Raw genomic sequence first — 23099 nt, 5'->3', positions numbered from 1 at the left:
GAGAGGCTGGTTCAGAGCTGGCCTCCCCTTCTTCCGGGGAGATATGACTTTGAGATTAGTGCCCTAATTCTTCCTCATAGATCTCGATAGGAGGCGGCCCCTACCCCTAACCTTACCCATTCTGAATATCCTGTCACTCCAGAAGCAGCGCAAAGGTTCTTACAGGACTAAGTGCAATCTATAAGCTTCTTGTCCTAAGAGAATAAAAAAAACAAACAAACAAATCAGCATAGCGTAAACAATTTTATTTTATATCAAGACGTAAATATCTTTTAGCGAATAATTTATCACTTTTAGAGAATTGAATTAGTTTATAAATTGCAATTAATAATCGGAAAAATCTAACTCACTTTGAACAAAAACTATTTTTCATGAAGAAACATCAATCTCTCGTCTTCCCTTCGTCCTAAAGCAAAGTCATTTTTGCACTCCTGTGGCCGTTTCTCTGGTAACTCCCAATTTACTGTGGTGAGCCAGTATTTTCCACTCCTCAATTCCCCCAAGTGGCCACTGCCACTTTGCTTGAAACCACCACTAGCCACCACACATGACTGTGGTTGCTTCTACTGTGGTAAACCATTGTCTTCCACGCCTCAGTTCTCCCCCAAATTGGTCACTGCAATTTTGCTCTAAACTGACACTGGACATAATAATTAGTGTTGTAATGCGTATTACATCCGCAAGGTCAGGTGATATATTGGCTGCTTATAAATAATCATCAAAATTTAATTATTTTTGTTTGCAACAATATTATGTAGGTACCAGTTATTAGCTAATAAATAACACTTATATTTTATGAGTAGCCTATTAAAAATTAAAATGTTTTATTTATGGATTTATTGGCATATTTAAACTCTTATTTAATACGATAGGGATAAGGAATATTATCGAGTATTTTAGAGCTGTGACACATTATGCCAGACAGCTGAGTTTGTTATACCAATCAATGTCACATTCATTATCTGTCACTCCATAAACTGTCTTGTGAATCAAAACAAACTGCAGCTGTTTATAAACACTAGCTTCAGTGTGCATCTATGAGTCAGTCTGGAGTCGTCAGTCTGATCAGTCAAGTATAAGGAGCAGATCACATATCGGGTTTGTTATCTTATCTACATTCATTTAGTAATATATTTAGCTTACCTCAATTATATTCAATAAAACAAAATATATATTTATAAATAGGAAAGTTAATTTTAAAATATATTTTTTTGTTTTTTATTGTTGTAATAATTGTATTTATTTTACTTTGTCCGTAGAAACAAAGTTATATGTTGTGAAATTCTTGTCGGATGTTCAATTCTGTATTATGAATATTTTCGTTTTATTATTGAAGTATATAATGGTGTTTTAGCAATTTTATAAGTAAAATGTTTAAAAATACAAAATTTACTTTAAATTTTCAAATAAAACATTGTATCATGCAGTTTACAATTTTATTTTACATTAACCCTCCGGCTGGCAACGTCGTAAATTACGACTCATTTTTTTCTTGCCGTGAACTGGCAGAGTCGTAATATACGACTCATTAAACATCGTCTACTAATTACGTCATAATTCCGATAATTACCGCTCGAATCGCATAAAAGTTATATCACTTTAATCACAAGATCCCAAGCCTTCTAATAATGTATTCACTTTTATATATATATGAATATTTGTTATTTTACTGGCCGCTAAAAGCTCCCGACTACTTCCGCGTGACGCGACTCGGCAACTGTTAGTGCTTGTATATAGTCTTGTTTTTTTTCAATTGTAATTTCATTTGTAAATAAAAGTGTTTATAACTATGTATTTTCTTTTTGCGCATAAGTAAGTGAACATTATGCATATTTTAGATTTTTAAATAAAATTAATTTTGAGTTTCTTTTTAATGGCTTAATATAAAAAAGTGTTTTTTGAAAAAAAAAGTTTTTGAGTTCTGACCATCAAACATCCACCATTATTTAGGCAAGTCAAATTATAATTATGTTTATATTGTACAACATATTCTGCAGAATAATTTTATGTATAACACTTTTGTGTTTTCTCCAATAATTAATTGTACAGGAAAAAAATTAAAAACTCTGCCCGAAGCTTCAAAACAGGGTGCCAGTCAAGGCTCAAATGCGCGCCAGCCAGAGGGTTAAAAGCAACTGTATTTAGAATTGTTTTTTTAAAACAATGCAAAATAGGGGAACAAATGTATGTGGTATAACAACATTTTATTTAGTATGCAGAGAACACTTCAAAACTTTTCATTTTAAATGGCTCTTTAAATTGCGTTTTGTTACAGCTGATACAAACATATGGGATTTCAAATGGTAGTCATAAGTCAGTGGTATGAGGAATACGTGAGGGAAACCAGGATGGTCGCTGGTGACGGACAGAGGAGTGTATGAAAAAATACAAAACTTTCAGCTAAATTACATAAATTGATATGTTCACCTGGTAGGGAGTGAGGGCCACAACAAAGGGTTAAGTTATCACTACCATCTTAGACTTTTTCTCTGGTTTACCAGGCTCGAAGCAGAATCAGGCAAGCACGAGAAGGAAAAATTGGTGATAGCTGCAAAAGAAGCTAAGAAAGCGGCGAAGGAAGAGGCTGCTCGAACAAAGGAACTTACCAGGTAAATAACTTTCCAAATAGCAAAATAATCTCATTTGTTTATTACATTTCATTTCATAATTTCGGTGTGCTTTTATATTTTAATGCTGAATACATTTATTAGTACCGGTAACACTAAAATAACTGAAAAATTTCAATTTTTTTTATTGTTTACCATTTAACAAATTTAAATGTAATTTATTTCTATTGTGACTGGTTTAAAATGGGGTCTTGAATAAGAGAGTAAAATTCATTTTCATCATTGAAGTTCGCATCTTTAAAATAAGTGTTTTTATTACAGGTTCATCAAAGAACAAGAAAAAAGTGAGAAGCAAGAAGCTATCAGAAAAGAAAGGGAGCAACGAAGCATTCAAATGCTAGAGGTAACTGTCACTTAATATTTAACAGTTACATATTTACCGCATGAAAAGTTTTTTTAGTCAATAGCTCCCTATCTGCATGGTTTTTGACATAAATCGAACCTTGAAGTGTCAGACATAATAAATGAAAGTTTCAACTTGGACAGAAATTATTTGGTAAATCAATTATTTTTATTTCATGAACACTTTTACTTTTAAATCAAAATTGATTGTGGATTTAAGTTAGGAAGCATATACAATTATTTCTGATGTATGAATCTGTCTGGATTATCCACTGTGTACAAAATATATCTCCTCTCACAAATTCTGTCTTATTATAAATGTTAGCCAGCCCTGTAGATTTAATGAAATGTGTTTTTTGCTAATTTATGAAATGAAATTCTTTATTAGCCTAAGAGATTGTTACAATGTTATAAGGCTTGTCGAATTGTGATTTTCCCATCCCAAGTTGTCATCTAAAATAACACCATGAAATTTGCAAGTTTTAGAGGAAGTTAATTTATTTTTAAAGAATGAACAATTTCTATTTGTTCAACGGTTTTCTGATAAAGTGAAAGTTAAGTGTTTATGTTTTTGAGATATTTAATGAAAGTTTGTTGTTGTTAATATAATAGTTGGTGTTCTTAAGTTTGTTCAAGATAAATATTAAGTTCAAGTTGTTTAGTTATTTTTGAGATAGGTGAGATCCGCTCTATGACTTGATTAGACTTGTAATACCATCTACAAAAAGAATTAATTTGTCAAGATAGTTAAGCTGCTTGTGCAAGTCATTAATAGAAATCAAAAACAATATTGTTCCAAAACAGAACCTTGAGGGACACCATTTAACTTAAGATAAAATACAATAGGTAGGTGGAAAGTAACAGAAGCAAAGACAGAGAGAGAGAGAGAGAGAGAGTATAGTAAAAAACGTCCAAATTTACAAGTAAATTATATGAGAAATCATATGGATAACGTATTTCAGGTGCTGGTGCAAAGATACATCATATTCGTTTAACATCATTTCCTGGAAACTGGTACATTAATTTTATTTATGTAATCGGAAAGAAATATGAACTGTTCTTAATAATATTGTATCACACTTCTTGTAACATAATAAAAGAAATGTGTATGATGTGTCAAAGTAATTGGACAGACACAACAATTATTCTGGAAAACATTAGTACTGTACCAGGCAGCTTTCACAATCTTCAATTGGTGGACATCTTGAGACTAATTAATTGGCCATTGTCCAATGATGCTGATTTTTTTAGCTTGGACCTACAAAATTGCCAAACGAACATGTTTGAAACTTGGATAGAACCAAATTATTTTTATGTTAAAAATTTGATTTTGGGAATGTAACGATTTGTTTGTTTTTTGTGTTTTTTAGTTCTGTTAATATAACTAGTGTTAGTGTTATTAACTGCATGTTTTTGAGATTGTATGCATGGAGTTCCACACACGTTTTCTGCCATTTCTGACTTCAGTGTGTCTAACGTATAAATATTTGTTCATTTTAACCTGGTTTTTACTCTATGTGGAGATGAGATATTAGAACTCAAAACGTAGTGCTACTGTCGTCACTGTAACAATGTCTGAAAAAATCGTGTTGTATGAATTAGTAGCTCGTTGGTACAAGGGACTTACACAGTCTTCATTTACTACCACAATACATCGAGCGCGGTTGCATTGTCAAGAGTATATTCAAACTGAACTAAATAATAAAAGTAGTTGCTATGTCAGATGATTCTCTTGGGTTATCAAACTAGTATGATATTTAATAGACACCCTATAAAGATGATTAGGCAGATCTTTATTGTATGATTGGGCAGTATTTTAAATTAGTAAGGGACCTCCATGCCCACTCATACAATTCCTCGGTCTTCTCAGTTAGTATTATTTTTATAATTAATACCAGTTATTAATTAAATGTTTTGATTCTAATTTTAATATTAGGACTGTGCAAATGTGTACATTTGCAACATCTTTATTAGTGAATGAGTTTTGCAGGCCTAGCCTAATTGTGAAAAGTTTGTTATTTTGTATATTTTGAGAATTTAAAGTTCCTGTTATTTTGCACTTAAGAGTGTTCTTTGTGCAATATTTTAAACAGGCTGGTAAAAGTGGTAATGAACAGATAGTTGACTGGTTTAGATTGTGTATAAATTGGACTTTTATAACATTGAAATAACTTCTTTATAAACTAAAAACTTATTTTGTACAAAAAAATAAATTTCTTATTGTCTCATATACAAAGTTTTCTTGAATCTCAAAATAAAATTATATACGATATATCTGTTTTATTATATCCACATGAAAACAAAGTAAAGGTATCACTTTAAAGTATTTTTCTACTGATGGAAATTTAACCAATCAGTTTAGGGATTAAAATATTTAATCCACAAGCTTATAAATGCATAATGTCATGTAGGTATACTATTATCTTTCTAACCATCGTGACTAGCTAGAAGTGGACATGTGGTAATTCTACTGATTTAATCGGTGTATTACTGTTTAACCCTAAAAGTGACAATGTACGGAATCCGTTGATCGAAATTCACATTAGAGGTGGCAACCACAGATCTTTTGATCGATGCAGTGCATGTTTACAGTTCAAGATTTGATGTGTTAGACCAATATAAAATCTAACAAACTATCTACCGCTGGAGACATAAAGTAACTAAGCTTTCATTTTCATGCATAAAATGTCTTTTTTATATTAACCGCAAAACAGTATATGTGTAAAATATAAACAGGACTGGTTATTTAAAAATTCTAAAGGAGTCATTGACTTATGATCAATCGGCTGATGCGCAGCTAACCTGTACTGTTAATGGGAAGAGGGGAACTTACACTCTCAGATCCCTTTATTATCAAAACAAATCATGTGTGAACAGGAAGTAGGTATCTCTGTAGAGCAGTGGATTATAATCAGTTCTTAAAAATGTTTGGCCAAGGAAAGTCAGCCCAACCAGAACCTCTGTTTGAAATCACAATGCACAATATTATTGTGAAGTACTGGATGCGGCAATAACATCATTTTGAAAGAAAAGAAAGTAGCAATTGGCCAGAATTGTCATTCTTCTGCACGACAAAGACAGGCTACATGTGGCTAACACCATGAGGCAAAAAGTAGTTGCATTAGGATAGAAAATACAAACATCCACTGCATAGCCCAGACTTGTGATGTTTATCTTTTTGGACCTTCAAAAGGAGGCCAGCCTTTCTAGGACAACGAGGTACCAGCCAGGGTTGGTGGTGGCGTTTGTGCTTCAATGGCTAGGAGAATGTCCAAGGATTTATTACCATGATGTAATAAAAAGCTTCCAACCCATCATTTAAAAATGTATTTCAAGGGTGGGAGAGTATGTAGAAAAAAAATATTCTCAAATAGTTTACTCAATGGCTAGGAGAATGTGCAAGGAGATTTTACCTTGATGTAATAAGAAGCTCCCATCCCATCATGTAAAAATGTATTTCGAGGGTGGGAGAGTATGTAGAAAAAAAATATTCTCAAATAGTTTACTCAATGGCTAGGAGAATGTGCAAGGAGATTTTACCTTGATGTAATAAGAAGCTCCCATCCCATCATGTAAAAATGTATTTCGAGGGTAGGAGAATATCTAGAAAAATAAAATATTCTCAAATAGTCTAATATTTTTTGGTCAATACCATTTATATTTTATACAGTCTTGTATATAAAATCATTTGTAATCACTTAAATTACCACCTTAAGTATTAACACAGACTAAATTGAGTAAATGTGATGGAAAGAACAAACTTTATTTGATCATATATTAAATTCCTAAAGCCATCATTTGCCTTTAGAAATAAAAAATAGTCAGTTGAACGTATTAACATAGGAGTATTATTTTTCAGTTTTTGATTTTATGTATTAGGTTTACTTTAGGAACGGTTTCGTGACAATAGCTGAAGTAAATCAGTGGGTTGCAATCTCACCTACTAACAGTAAATTATAACTTTTGAGGAAATTTTACTTAAACCTGAAGAAAGGTCAAGAGCAATACTTAGATTGCTCGTATCTATTTTTATCAACTGTTAAAATTACAGCCATTTTAGGATAGTGTATTGCTGATTTAGCTGCGTATCTCCAGCTTCTATTGTGATATAGTGAACTGCTTTAAGAAGAACTTTTGTTTATGCTATTGATATGTTTATAATTTGTTTTTAACAAAATAATGATGTGAAAGTAACAGGACTTTTGAGACATTTGTTATAGTTCAATGATACATAAAAATAACAGTAACACTACAGTCCAAGATCTGCAATCTGATCTCTTCTTCTGATGGAAATTAACCCAACACATAAAACTACAATCTACAGGGTTTGTCCGGAAAGTAATAGGACTGATTTTCTTTTGCCGAGACTGTACTTCGGAGCGTGCGCGCGCAACGACTGGATTCGGTTCGGTAGAGGGTGTTCCTAGCTAACGAACAAGCGGCTGGTCAGTTGTCTCCGAGCACCTGAAGAGTCAGAACAGGCATTTTCAAGTGACGTGTTTTTGTGAGTGGTGCAAGCTGAAAATGCAGCGTTCGTTAGAGAAGAGGTACACGATTAGATTCAGTGTGAAACTCGGTAAATCTGCGGCAGAGACATTTGATATAATCAAGCAGGCTTACCCAGATGTTGCTTTAGCAAGAAGTGGTGTGTTTCGGTGGCACCAGGCCTTTTTGGAGGGCCGGGAAGAGGTCGCTGATGAAGACCTTGCTGGAAGACCTTCGACTTCGACAAACACCGACAATGTGACTCGTGTGCGCAAAGTTTTGAACTCAGACTGTCGACTAAGTATTCATTTAATTGCCCAGATCTTACATTTACCGAAATCTGTCGTTCATGAAATTGTGACGGAGCATTTGAACATGCGCAAAGTGTGTGCGAAGATGGTCCCAAAAGTGCTCACTGGCGACCAGAAAATTGCGGCTCACACCGTCTTTCTTGTGAATAGCTACCTGACCAAGGCCGGCATCCCAACTCTTCCACAGCCGCCCTACAGCCCAGATGTGGCCCCCCCCCAGACTTTTTTTGTTTTCTCGCCTAAAAAGGCAAGCATTTTGAGACGACAAAGGAGATATAAGCAGCTTGTACCGCGGCTCTCAAGGCTATTCCGGAGAATGGCTTCTGTGACGCCTTCAATGCTTGGAAATTGCGCTGGCAGCGCTGCATCGACGCAGAAGGAGCCTATCTTGAAAGTTTGTAAAGAATTGTAACGATTTGCTCAATACATTTTTTTTAATTGACTCAGTCCTATTACTTTCCGGACAAACCCTGTATGTTAAAATTAACAGATCACACCAAAGCATTGTAACACATATATCAGTTTCCTATAACATCAGTAAGCCTGTACCCCACATATAGACACCCTCGATAAGAGTTTAAATTCTAGTGTTAATGCGCATAAACAAGTCATACCATAAGTGACCTAACAGCAGAAACACTCCATACTTTGGACTTTTTAACACGTTCGCTGCTGCAAAACGGACAACCATACACGACGAGTGCTGAGAGCACACTGACTGGGTTTCTAAACAATGGCGCTGTGCAGTAGATCTACGTCATGCGCGCCTGGCGCGAGGCAGCCGTGCAGTAGATCTACCGCAACCGCATTGAACGTGTTAATACTTACTAACTTTCCAGTGGTTTACTTTACCACTCCTGGTTCAGCTTGTTTAAAGGATTTACAGGTTTATATAAAAAAAATTGCTAAAAATTCACTTTTAAACAGAAAGTATCCTTATTTTTTCAGCACAGTAACTAGAATTGAACTAAATTTTACATAATTACTTGCCACAACTTTTTTTTCTAGATAAAAAAAGTTAGGTTAAAAGAATCGCTCCACATTTCACGTTTTTTTCCATTATTATAAAGTGAAAACTAAACAATGAAGGAACATTCTAAAATAGCCACTTTGTTGCAGTTATTTGGGAACTATATGTACAAATTTCAGGGGAATATGTACACTATAGTAAAATTTATGTAAAAATAACAAGTGTACTGTAAAGTGATGTAAATTTCTTGATGTACTATTTCTTGATGGCCTATCTCTGTGGTCTGGGTTTATTACTTTGAACTTAGGCCTATATCTATATTAAGTTCAGGTGGACTTAATCTGATCCATGGAATCTGCATATTTATATAAGACATTCTTGGAGTTAAAGGGTCATTGTCATTTCAAAAGTGAACTCACATTTCAACGTCAGAACTGTCAGCATCACCAATGTCAGGAACTTAGACTAATAACTGTTAGGGCCACCGCAGATGTGCTGTAGCCCAAGACAATACACTAGTGTTGCCAACCAGACTAATAACTGTGAGGGCCACCGCAGGTGCGCTGTAGCCCAAGACAATACACTAGTGTTGCCAACCAGACTAATAACTGTGAGGGCCACCGCAGGTGCGCTGTAGCCCAAGACAATACACTAGTGTTGCCAACCAGACTAATAACTGTGAGGGCCACCGCAGGTGCGCTGTAGACCAAGACAATACACTAGTGTTGCCAACCAGACTAATAACTGTGAGGGCCACCGCAGATGTGCTGTAGCCCAAGACAATACACTAGTGTTGCCAACCAGACTAATAACTGTGAGGGCCACCGCAGATGTGCTGTAGCCCAAGACAATACACTAGTGTTGCCAACCAGACTAATAACTGTGAGGGCCACCGCAGATGTGCTGTAGCCCAAGACAATACACTAGTGTTGCCAACCAGACTAATAACTGTGAGGGCCACCGCAGATGTGCTGTAGCCCAAGACAATACACTAGTGTTGCCAACCAGACTAATAACTGTGAGGGCCACCGCAGGTTCGCTGTAGACCAAGACAATACACTAGTGTTGCCAACCAGACTAATAACTGTGAGGGCCACCGCAGATGTGCTGTAGCCCAAGACAATACACTAGTGTTGCCAACCAGACTAATAACTGTGAGGGCCACCGCAGATGTGCTGTAGCCCAAGACAATACACTAGTGTTGCCAACCAGACTAATAACTGTGAGGGCCACCGCAGATGTGCTGTAGCCCAAGACAATACACTAGTGTTGCCAACCAGACTAATAACTGTGAGGGCCACCGCAGATGTGCTGTAGACCAAGACAATACACTAGTGTTGCCAACCAGACTAATAACTGTGAGGGCCACCGCAGATGTGCTGTAGCCCAAGACAATACACTAGTGTTGCCAACCAGACTAATAACTGTGAGGGCCACCGCAGGTGTCCTGTAGACCAAGACAATACACTAGTGTTGCCAACCAGACTAATAACTGTGAGGGCCACCACAGGTGTGCTGTAGACCAAGACAATACACTAGTGTTGCCAACCAGACTAATAACTGTGAGGGCCACCACAGGTGTGCTGTAGACCAAGACAATATACTAGTGTTGCCAACCAGACTAATAACTGTTAGGGCCACTGCAGGTGTGCTGTAGACCAAGACAATACACTAGTGTTGCCAACCAGACTAATAACTGTGAGGGCCACTGCAGGTGTGCTGAAAGCAGGAACTAAAGTGATACGTTCGTAAAACATTTAGACCAATCACTCATACATACAAACATGTTCGTTTTCTATTGAGACAGAACTGAAACTTAGGCATTCCTTCAGTAATATTTGCTTGCTCCAGGCAAGTTTGTCATACTGATCTAGATACTTGGTATTGAGCTAAACACTGAAATAAGTTTTTGTTTGTTTTGTTTTTTCTATATTTACTTTCTTGATTCGTTATTATTACTATTTAATTGCTTTTACTTTTACGTTGGCATTGTAGTTTTCTTTTATTTTATTATTTTATTGGGTCATATAGGCTCGCAGGAAACGCCAGGAAGAGGCTGGAAAACTAAAACAGGAAGAGCAACAACGCAAGCAGCAGGTAATTTCACTTTTTCAACTGAACCTTACTTTTAAAGTTGAAAAACATTGCTTGTAGTTCATGATATATTCTTCTTTTTATGTATCATTTTAATGGAGCACGATTTTTTATGTTTTTATGTCAACTAACTTTTGTTAAAAATGATTTGATGCATTATGTTCCATGTAAATGATGTCATTTTGTCAATGTGTGTTGAATAAGCTGCTATTTAAATGGTTTCACCAGATCGGTAATAGATTGTGATTAGATAAGCTTATATTATAAAAACACAGTATTGCACAAATTGGTATAATACCGTATTAAAAAAACATATTGTATATAATCTGTGTTATTGATGTCGCAATGTAGAGTGGGTCAATCACAACAGTTACTGAATGAACCTATCTGACTCGTCACAGCATGCACGTCTGGTGCAATGAGTGAGAATGTAAACAAATAGTTACTAAGCGCATAGACATGAAACAGAACATTAAAATGATCTAAAAGTTTATTATTTACATAAATTGAACTTTCATCTTTGGATTAATATCAATACTGAGACTGTTAAAGCACATTTTAAAGCTATAAATAACAAAAACCCTGTAGGACATGTTAAAAAATCCAACATTGGGCGCTGCCATCGAGAGTATGACTATAACGCCCGATAACGGTTGTTTACCAGTTGCAGGGTTATAAGATCAGGTACATTATTATTGATTTATATTTGGTTACTTATTAGGTGGAGGTTATGGCCTGAAGGTCTATATTATTAAATATCTAATTTTAGAATACATAATTTAAAATTAGAATTTGGGTAAAAAAAAAAACAGAACTAGAGTTTACTTTTTGAACTTATAACTAATAAACTGGTGGTTGAACATTATCACATGGTTTACTTTTTGGTTATTATAGAGAGGATGGTCTTACATAATTAACAAATTAACACAAAAATAGTTAATAACAATTAGTTTTTATCTTTTTTATTCTTCTATGGGGCGGCCTATTACCATGCACTTGAGCTTCAAGGGCCTTTTACGCACCCCGGAAGCACACCATGAGGCCTACCAGTCTACCACAAACCGCAGAAAACAACCTATCAGGTCCTCCTGGGGAAATTCATCACCCTTGTCCAAATTATCCAAGATGGCATACCGTTCCCTTGCTATTGTAAGACAATCAAAGAGCAAGTTTTCGGCAGTTTCATCCTGCTCATCATACATTCTACAAAGCGGATCCTCCTGAAGGATGCTGACTCTGTGAAGATGCTTCCTCAGGTGACCATGTCCCATGATCAGACCTATAACCCGAGAAGACATTGATCTACTTAGACGCCACTCTGGAGGAAGGCGACTGTAGTACCATTCTGCTCATTCTCATACCCAGATGCAACCTCCACCTTCTCATGGTCAGCGCGAACCCATTTCTAGACAGCTCCAAAGGATTCACACCTTGGAATACCACAGAACGGTTGAGGGCTTGTCATAATTGAGCCTCAATTGGACAGGGCATCAGCTCTTTCATTCGCAGGGATCCCCTTATGATCAGGAACCCAACAGTCACATTGTTTATTCTGCCAAGGGAAGAAACGACTTGTTAGCAATCCCAGACAAGTTTGGATTTGAACACTCAAGAGTCCAGCGCCATCAGTGCTGCCTGACTATCCGTGAAAATTCTTACTTCTAAATGATAACGTCTGAACACCCAGGTACCTTAGTCACAGTGAATGTGAAACCCTTAGCACTGAAGTAGTGAAATAGCTATAGTTAAACTTAGCTCAATTTGTTAAGCAGCGAAATAAGGGGAGAGGGCCCAGACATGGCCGTGAATAGTTTGTAATAATTCATGTATAGTGAACAATGTCAGATAGTAAGTAACTCTCTTTATAAAAATTGTATGATTCTTATTTTCAGGAAAGGGAAATGAAGAGGCAACAAACAGCGCTTCTAAAGGAACAGGTAAACAATTTTCTTTTTATCGTACATTATTAAGAATAATGGAAATGAGTTTATTAGTCATAGAAGAATTTATTAGAGTAGAAAAATGTGAGGTGCAGTTGTGAACCTGCATCAGAGACTGGTCGCTATTGTAAATTGATAAATAGGAAGGGACAATGCACAGTAAGTCACAGATGCTATATTTACAGATGCTATATTTGAATCTGCAGGAACATAATGAAATATTAGAGATAACAATAAAAGAATAGTGTCAAATTCGTATTCATTAATAATATTGTTCTGAAGAATCAGTTTGGTTTTATTATGGGAATCGAATAATATCTAGCCAAGAGCATAAAATGTTAAGATCCTTCACTTTAAAAGCTATTTGATATGATAAGTAAAAGGACTCTTGAAGAAACTTGTGATTACGGGTGTTCGGGACAACTCACACTCTTGGTTTTTATTCTTCCTTTCAAGTAAGAGACACACAACATTGATTCGTGGGGTCAACTATTGTCTAGTTACATGTAACATACATTGTTCGGGATAACTCACACTCTTGGTTTTCATTCTTCCTCTCAAGTAAGAGACACACAACATTGATTCGTGGGGTCAACCGTTGTCTAGTTACATATAACATACATTGTTCGGGACAACTCACACTCTTGGTTTTTATTCTTCCTTTCAAGTAAGAGACACACAACATTGATTCGTGGGGTCAACTATTGTCTAGTTACATGTAACATACATTGTTCGGGATAACTCACACTCTTGGTTTTCATTCTTCCTCTCAAGTAAGAGACACACAACATTGATTCGTGGGGTCAACCGTTGTCTAGTTACATATAACATACATTGTTCGGGATAACTCACACTCTTGGTTTTCATTCTTCCTCTCAAGTAAGAGACACACACAACATTGATTCGTGGGGTCAACTATTGTCTAGTTACATGTAACATACATTGTTCGGGATAACTCACACTCTTGGTTTTCATTCTTCCTCTCAAGTAAGAGACACACAACATTGATTCGTGGGGTCAACCGTTGTCTAGTTACATATAACATACATTGTTCGGGATAACTCACAGTCTTGGTTTTCATTCTTCCTCTCAAGTAAAAGACACACACAACATTGATTCGTGGGGTCAACTATTGTCTAGTTACATGTAACATACATTGTTTGGGATAACTCACACTCTTGGTTTTCATTCTTCCTCTCAAGTAAGAGACACACAACATTGATTCGTGGGGTCAACTATTGTCTAGTTACATATAACATACATTGTTTGGGATAACTCACACTCTTGGTTTTCATTCTTCCTCTCAAGTAAGAGACACACAACATTGATTCGTGGGGTCAACTATTGTCTAGTTACATGTAACATACATTGTTCAGGACAACTCACACTCTTGGTTTTCATTCTTCCTCTCAAGTAAGAGACACACAACATTGATTCGTGGGGTCAACTATTGTCTAGTTACATGTAACATACATTGTTCGGGATAACTCACACTCTTGGTTTTCATTCTTCCTCTCAAGTAAGAGACACACAACATTGATTCGTGGGGTCAACTATTGTCTAGTTACATATAACATACATTGTTCGGGACAACTCACACTCTTGGTTTTCATTCTTCCTCTCAAGTAAGAGACACACAACATTGATTCGTGGGGTCAACTATTGTCTAGTTACATGTAACATACATTGTTCGGGACAACTCACACTCTTGGTTTTCATTCTTCCTCTCAAGTAAGAGACACTCAACATTGATTCGTGGGGTCAACTATTGTCTAGTTACATATAACATACATTGTTCGGGATAACTCACACTCTTGGTTTTCATTCTTCCTCTCAAGTAAGAGACACACAACATTGATTCGTGGGGTCAACTATTGTCTAGTTACATGTAACATACATTGTTCAGGACAACTCGCGCTCTTGTGTATTTCTGTGTATACATCTTCTTTATAAAATTGTATGTTTGTATTTGCATATAATTTTCTAGTGTACAATTAATAGGGCAATGGAAGTTTATAAATACTTTCCTTTAATTTGTATATCGACTGTATAGTATCAAACAAAACTTAAGTGGAGGGATTATACATAAAACACGTATCATGCAACAAATGGCAAAAGTTTGTAATTTAAATACACTTCAATTAATAAATTTCTCATTGATTTAGTCACATTTAGCTTACGGAATAAGCATTTATGGAGCAACAAAGATAAGCAAATTAGATAGGCTATTGGTCCTACAAAATAATTTTTGAGAGTCGTAAAACATTTAAGATATATAGATTCTGTTAAACTATTTTCTCTGAACTTGGAATTCTGACAGTATATGGTTTACACATATTTGAATCAATAATGTATGTACAACAATAGTTTTATCCTATACCAAAAACTAATAAATATACATATAATACTTGTTTCAATAGACATATCAATCAACACAATCTCGAATTTTACAAAAATACATATTACAAAAGTGTGAGATATTTACATAATTTACCAACAAAATTTATAATGGAAACATATCTGTTAAAATTTAAAAAAGAAGTAAAGAATTATTTAACCAAGTTGTGTCTATTATAATCGTTTGAGTAATATTGCAATATAAAAACCAATTAATTAGTTTAAATAAGAATTGAAGATAAATTGTAAGATGTAAGTTGTATCATTTAAATAAACTAATTTTACCATTTTTTATTTATATTTTTAAATTAATATTAATATCTAGTTTGACGTTATTCTTGTACCTTGTACATATTATGGAATAAAGTGGTTTGACTATTGGCTATGTATTAAATTATATATTTTATTGTAGTAAAATCATAATTAATGCAACATCACAAAGTCAAGTCTGCAGTTTTTTAATCATTTTCCAATTGATAGTATAATTATCTTTAAAAAGACAAAGCTTATTTATATAGTCATTGTCTCAAATCATTTTACTCATAATAATGCATAAGCCTTTACAATAAAATTAATACTATTTCAAATGCGTTTCTAAACAGATTGGAGATTTCAGTATACATATGCAGGTTCACAATAGCACCACACATTCTTATACTCAGACATATTAAACCGCTAATAATTTGGAATATTTCGTTCTAATTGGACATTTACAACTCTGGTTAGTGAACTGCTCTCAATAAAACTACTACCCATTTGTAGAAGGGTTAATAAAAGCTCCAAAAAAAGCCTCATTGTTATCTAGTAAAAGCCTCATTGTTAAGCAATTTTATTATGAAATATTTACATATTTTTCTTTCTTCATATGCCTAGTTTGAATATTTTCTTTCTCTCAAAATTTAGAATTTAAGATGATTGATAGCCCAGTTTTACTGTTCCGTAAGTTTTATATTGCTCATGTGCGGGTTGTGTGACCGGTCCTTGTGACCCGCATTAAGGCACTTAAATTGTACTTAATAGTTATTATTATTAGCTATTTATTAGATAAGTTACTATCCATAACACTACCAATTGCAAACCGATCTTAAATATGTGAATTTGGTTATGTAAACATTTATTTAATAAATTTATGGTTATGTTACCGAATACGTAATATACATAGTGCAATTTTAATTTACGCCAATCAATAACCAACCTAAAAAGCTATAAAAAAAAAAATAGAAAATCATTCCATTTCCATAAAACTAGGGCAGTACAGAGTTGTTACAGAGTATTCCCTGCTTGGCATAAGAGCCTTGCCTAAAAGGGAGCCCAGAACCTTCTCTTCTCTGGGTCTTTAACTGTAGCCAGTGGTATTTCTTCTGGGCACTGGCGTCTCTCTCTCATCTCTTTTCTATCACACAACTATCAAACTCCCCACCTCTTTATCACATTCCCATCCCCTTTTATCTCATTTCCTCCTCTGAGGGACGCTGTGTTGCTCTCCACTCGTGTGAGACAGGGACCTGTGGCGTAGTCGTTGGTAATTGAGGAGAACACGGTCTGCAGGTCGCTGGATCCAACACGTCTCTTTGCTACGGTCTACTCCAGGTGAACTGCGGTTTGGAAAGTAGCGCATCCCAAACTAGGGGAAATACCGGCTGTCTTTGATCAGGCAGGAGACTTCATAGGTGGTCCTGTGGTTGAAAGCCTACTGAACCCTCAGGATTTGCAAGTTGTTAGGGCCCTGTGGACATAAAAAGATGGGAATGGATGACCGGATCCACAAGTCTGCCTATAGAGTGCGCGGAGGCGTATGCTGGTGTGGGGTGGTCCCCGGTTACTGGTCGCTGGCTTTTGCCTTGGCTGTGGTTCAAGAACACAATCTCGCACCTGTATCATGGGGCAGATACCCCTATTTCTAATGGATGGTAAAAATGACAATACCAGGGCGGGGGGGTTTTCTGTTTTTCAGATGACAGAGGAGGAGCTAAATAGACTACAAAAAAGAGAAGCGGAAAAGGCGTTCAGTCGGTCTCAAAAAATGGTGAGGTCATATTGTATATGTGATCTGGTTTATTGTAACCTATGGTGCCAGACCCTCCTAATAAGAAACCAGAAGAAGTGAAAAAGGCTGTGGAGGTGCTAAAGACAGTTGACAGCCCGGGAGCGACTGCACAAGTGATGCCAGAAAATAGTGGGTACGACACTGTTCAAGAATATATGTGGCATTATTGCCAGCCGATCCTAGAGCGGAAAATATGTCTTCTGAAGTGAACGGTTTTCTGATGCTGCATGATGCCATTGATTGCTTGTGATCTATAACCGAAGAGTGGATCAAGGAGAGCACCTGTGAGAACAGCTGATGTAGCAGCCCATGTCACACCTAAAATGCAAGTCTCATGCACTCGAGACACTGTGCAAATGGCCTCAGTGGTGCAAATGACACCCACACCTGCTGCGAAGCGAGAAGTAACTAGCCCAGATATGAAAAGCTAAGGGTTGAAGAAAAACAGGACAGATGAGGCAAAGCAGAGGGTGGAGGCGATGGTGTCTCCTGAGAAATTCAACGCCAACCTCTCAGGTGCAATCACCAAACAAAGGCCAAACCCTTGATGGCTGATGGAGCAGCGGCAGGAATTAGTATCTATTCCACAGCCAACCATCAATAAGAAAGGAAGAAGGGTAGCTATGGTGTGTCCGGAGGCACTTCTGATCAAAGCTCTAGAGGGGAATACCTTCGCTCAGGTGCTTGGAGATATCCGAGCAAAGACTAGACCTGAGAATACGGAAACTGAGATCCAATCCGTGAGAAAAACGAGATCAGGAGATGTCCTTTTGGAGCTAGGCACAAATTCAAAAGGAAAGGCACAGTTTTGTGATGAGCTGAAGGGTGTGCTCGATTCAACTGCAGTTGTTTGTAACATTGAGCCTCTAGCTGCCCTTGAAGTGAAGGATGTTAAGGCAGCAATTGAGATGGAGGTTGGCGCAAGCACAGGGGATGTCAGAGTAAGTTTATCTAGACCAAACTCGCAGGAGCAACATCTTGCAATAGTTGAGCTTGGTGAGCACGCTACCGATGGGGGGGGTTAATGCAGAGTGCAATCCTGTGTGACAGTTGTTCGCTTTTTCGGCTGTTTTGGGGTCGGTCACTATCAATCTACTTGTAAAGTCTGTAACTGATGCAAAGATGATGTGTGTCTGCAGTGTGGAGGGATAGGTCACTTAAAGAAGGAGTGCAAGGCTGATCCACATTGTTTTCTCTGCAAGGAGAATAATGTGAGGGCAGCTGATCTTGAGCATTTGCAGGGAACTGGAGCATGCTCTGTTTCCAGACAGGCTCTGGCACATGCAAAAACTAAAAAAATACGATGATGCGCATTCTACAGGTGAATCTTCACAGAAATCGAGTAGCTGATGCTGTTTTAGATCAAATGAGGTTGGAAAAAACACATAGACCTTCTGATCATCAGTGAGCAATTTCGAAATAAGAATGATCCAGGGTGGTTTCAGGATGACATAGGAACGGCAGCCATCTGGACTCCAGATACAAGAGGTAAGTTGCTTGTCAAAGAGCATGGCACTGGAAGGGGATTTGTTTGGGTGAGATGTGCAAACTTCACTTTGGTGAGCAGCTCAAAGAGAGTGTCCGGGATTTCTGGACAAAGATTGACAATTTGGAGTTCATCCTAAGAATGTTTAATGGTAATGACCTGGTCGCCGGTGACTTCAGTGCAAAAGCTTTGGTGTGGTGTTTGACCTGTATAGATACCAGAGGAAGATAAATTCTTAAGATGGTTGCAAGACCAGAACTTGCTGTGATCAACGAGGGAAGTGTATCCACTTTTTGCTGGCCACGGTATACTAAGACAATACCAGATGCTACTTTTGCAACAGAGGCATTTGCAAAGATTGTTGTAGGCTGGAGGGTAAGTGAGGACTATATTGATAGTGATAGTCACCAGTATATCCCTTTCAGCTTGCGGTTGACCTCTTGGAGCCTTCTGTGAGCTCATCACCCGTGAGGAAAATGAATGAAGAAGTACTTCCAGAAGTACTGGATGGGGTGGGCACAGCCAAAGACCTGGTAGAAGAAACCATGGTTTTATTACGGAGGGTATGCGACACCTCCATGCCCAAGAAATCGATGCCACAAGGAAGAAAAGCCATGTACAGGTGGATAGATGAGATCGCAGGTCTACAGAGACAATGTCTGCTCAGCATAGGGTCCTGACCCGGGTGAGAAGGAGAGGAGGTGATGTTGCAGATGAAGATCACTTGGAATACAGGCGTGTGCAAGAAAAGAATTTAAGTTTGCAATGGGGTCTAAGATACAGGACCGTAATACAAAAGCTCAGTTCTCTGTCGCCCAGCCCCATGACAGTTACTGAAAGGATGGAGCACGTCATTGACACTCTCTTTCTAATTCATCCTTCTAGGTGTGACGTTGTTTACAGAAGAAGAATTAAAAAAAGCTGCAAGAACTTTGAAACAAGAAGGTTATACAGCCAGATGGCATACCTGGTGAAGTGCTGAAGGTGGCTGTGGTGGTGTACCCGGAAGTGCTCCTGAGGATGTACTATCGCTGCTTGGAGGAGGGCGTTTTTTTCCAGGAATCTGGTAGTCTTAGTCAGCTAAGGTAAGGAGATCCAGGTTCCCCATCAGTGTACAGGCTTCTCTGTATGCTGGATATTGCAGGGAAGCTGTTAGAGAAACTTCTCCAGCCACGTCTGACAAATTCAGAAGGCTGGCGACCTCTCCGCACAGTAGTATGGCTTCAGTCAGGGGAAATCAACCACTAGTCCAGGGAGATAATTCTGTTGGCCACTCAGGACATCAAGAATGCTATTAATTCGACAAGATGGATTAATTTAACATGGATTAATTTGACATGTTGGAGGCCCTAGAGAACAATTTCAGGATTCGCTCTTTTATTAACACATTGGAGTCTGGCTCGCTATTTGCTGTTTTAATAGCCTGGTCTGCACAAATTATTGGGTTTTCAGATTTTTTTCTTTAGAAAACTGTTAAATATTATGTATATGATATTATATTTTCTTGAAAGTTCTATCTTTCCTCTTTAAATTGATATGTAAAACTTTATTCCTATAAAATGTAATAAATTTTAAAAAAAATTTCAAAACTTACATTTTTTTGAAGAAAAATAAAAACTCCCGCATGTCTTGTATTACTTGAAAATTAACTTTTGAATAAATAATATAAGTAATTTCAATTTTTTAAAGGCATTTACTATATACATATTTACAAATAATTATTTTATTTGCCAAAAAAATTCCAAATGCTAAAAAAAAAATTATTGTTGTCGTAGACAGACTGACGACGCGCCAGGCCACGTCAGTCGATAAACAAAAGCCTCAAGCGGGTATGACGTAGTAGCGCCTAGAAGAATTTTTCTGAACTAACCAACAAGGCTGGCTTTTTAATGCAGCAGACGGCACTCGAATATCACTCGGGCAAACTCCGTATATCAATCGGCAAAGCTGTGCTCGAGCGCCGGCCGGGTGATTAAACAACGGCGCTCGAGTCTGGCTCGAGCGTAGACTCGAATGTGTTAACTTAATTAAATTATGACTAGTATCTGCTCAGTTGCTCGCTTGCGTGTTTGGAGATTCACCTCAGGATGATGCGGAACCCATACCTTCTTTAGGTACAGATGATTGACAGAAGGAAGGAGGGAGATGATGGCGTAGCTGCAGGAAGATCTTCAACTACAGACTATCATTGGAGCTAAGCTCTGAGGACAGGTATGCTGGAATGTGGTGGCCAAATACGTGGATAAATCGTAAGACCAAAAATCGTGACTGTAGATCGTGAACAACTTATCTAAAGAAAAAAAGGAAACCAGATGAGAGCTTAAATAAGGCTCAAAAAAAAGGCTTAGGCTGAAGTATTGGAAACACCATTTTGAGGCTGGTCCTAGAAGAGGAGGGGGTGTTTTTTTAGTAGATATGTCTTCAGGAAAATACCTGTCGGAGAGCCCTATACTTGTTCCCTTGGTTACAGTAAGGCTCGGGGGTGGGTTCATGCAATCATGCATTTTTTTACACCCCCTCAGCAAAAAAATAAATAAACAGAGCAAACAAAGCATTGTAAAAGTAAACAAATAGGCTTTGGCAGTTTTGGATAGTACTGGTCTCTCGGGCACTGGAGGTCACTGGTTGGGCAGCAGATCGGACGCTGGTGTCCACAGGTTTAAGAAATATAGTTTTATAACTAGTCATAATTTCATTCAGTGAATAAAAGAGCCTAACCAGAAGACTAGATGTTTTCAAGACGGCTAGGATCTTTCATATTACTGTTTGGATGACTTATGGACGCTTCTCACTGCACGGTGAATGTATATTTGAGTATAGATGGGGGTTATATTTTAAAAAAATTGAGATGCTCATACCTCCCACTTGATAAAAAGAGTAAAATTTAAAGGTACTTTTAAACACTTCAAGATGGGTACTAGACATTGTGTTAAAAGGTTCCATTATTAAAAAATGAGAGAAGGGTAAATTTTGTCCCCTGTATAGCGAAGAGTTTTACTAAAACTGATAACTTATGGAATGTGCAAGTGGCAAATAATGAAATGTTTGTAATGGTCATATTTTAGATGTTATTCACCCATAATGAGAGGGATATACATTTTTTACTTGTGTTTTTGTTCAATTAAATCCCAGCAAATATGTGTAGTTGATGTAAACGTTGAATCCACTTATACTTGTAGTGAGTCAATATAAATAATACATTTCACTCTTACTTTACCAAATCAAATCACATTATTTTCATTTCATAAAGTATTCTATTTCTGTTGTTCTTCAGTTTTTAGGTAGATTTCATAAAAATTTTCCTATTTTGTCTCAAATTATTATTAGATGATTAAGTGATTTTTAAAATAATGTCCCTGTTTTCATTAGATAAGTTCTTCTTTCATAAGTTCTTGACTTTACAGCAGAAAATGAAAGATGTTTAATGTAATATATTAGTGAAATAATAGTAATAATATATATTACCTTTTCAGTTGTCTTTGGCTACCTCTTGTTTTATTATTCGGTTTGTATATACATAATTTATCCATATCAGACTTGTTATGTCTGAGCTACGAGTTTCACGTTTACCTCATCGCCTCTCTTTATTCTAGATTTACATGCAAGAACTGAGTAAACAGAGGGAACTATTATACACCGTTGAGTTGGTATGTATTCCTTAGCACTATAGCACGGTATTTGACTGAACACATTACAATCAGTAATAGACTATAATACTTATTTTGCTGTCCTAATATTACAGGTTATGTTTGGCAATGGTTTTCCACTAAATAAAAGCTACGACTTTTGGAGTATATTGTCTGTATTATTTCCAGTTTCAGAACAAATTTAAATTACAGATTACATGTTCTGATAATCTTAGTTCTTAGGCTTACGCGGCCGGTATCATAACTGACATAAAAGTTTTCCGATTCACACTGCGTCTAAACATCGCTTACACGATGATCTTCTTATGCCAATGTTTCTGTTTCGCTGTGAAGAACCATCTTCAGCCAACATATGTTACGCCGAAACTGTCAATAGTCAGCAGTTGTCTACATAGACGAGTTGAAGAGGCGGAGCTTTCTCGTGATTCGCTGAAGCTTAACCAATCATCGACCTGTTACAATCAATATGGCTTCTTTATTAACAGTGGCCAACTTTTAAAAATTTCACGCTGTCCCTTTGTTGGAGTTATTTTTTTCTTGATTATTTTGAAACTTTCTCTTGTTAATATTTTAAAGAGAAACTGAAAATGGCTCTTCACAGCGAAACTAAAGGAAATAAATGTGAAAGCGATATTTTGGCGCGATGCAAACAGGAAGACTTCCTTCACCAAATCATTGATTACAGGTGCCTCGTACACTAATTCTTTGTGTAGATTATAAATACATAGGATGTTTACTGACAAGAGAGCTGGC

The 23099-nt window shown here is 36.8% G+C and overlaps 1 protein-coding gene across 7 annotated transcripts in view; it reads left to right on the top strand.

Annotated features, from left to right (window-relative positions):
- The window catches only part of LOC124368713 (bromodomain adjacent to zinc finger domain protein 2B), a 216358-nt gene that overhangs the window by 142634 nt on the left and 50625 nt on the right, over nucleotides 1-23099 (top strand). For 6 of the 7 annotated variants that reach the window (XM_046826016.1, XM_046826019.1, XM_046826017.1 and 3 more), the window contains 5 exons: nucleotides 2502-2609; nucleotides 2889-2970; nucleotides 10767-10832; nucleotides 12722-12766; nucleotides 22293-22346. In XM_046826016.1, coding sequence (XP_046681972.1) covers nucleotides 2502-2609; nucleotides 2889-2970; nucleotides 10767-10832; nucleotides 12722-12766; nucleotides 22293-22346 — 355 coding nt within the window. The remainder of the gene's footprint in view (nucleotides 1-2501; nucleotides 2610-2888; nucleotides 2971-10766; nucleotides 10833-12721; nucleotides 12767-22292; nucleotides 22347-23099) is intronic. The other variant, XM_046826020.1, reaches the window with a different exon arrangement.

The sequence above is a fragment of the Homalodisca vitripennis genome, chromosome X (genome assembly GCF_021130785.1).
Source record: "Homalodisca vitripennis isolate AUS2020 chromosome X, UT_GWSS_2.1, whole genome shotgun sequence".
In the NCBI taxonomy this organism is placed as follows: Eukaryota; Metazoa; Arthropoda; class Insecta; order Hemiptera; family Cicadellidae; genus Homalodisca; species Homalodisca vitripennis.
This window is presented reverse-complemented; position numbering and strand designations above follow the sequence as displayed.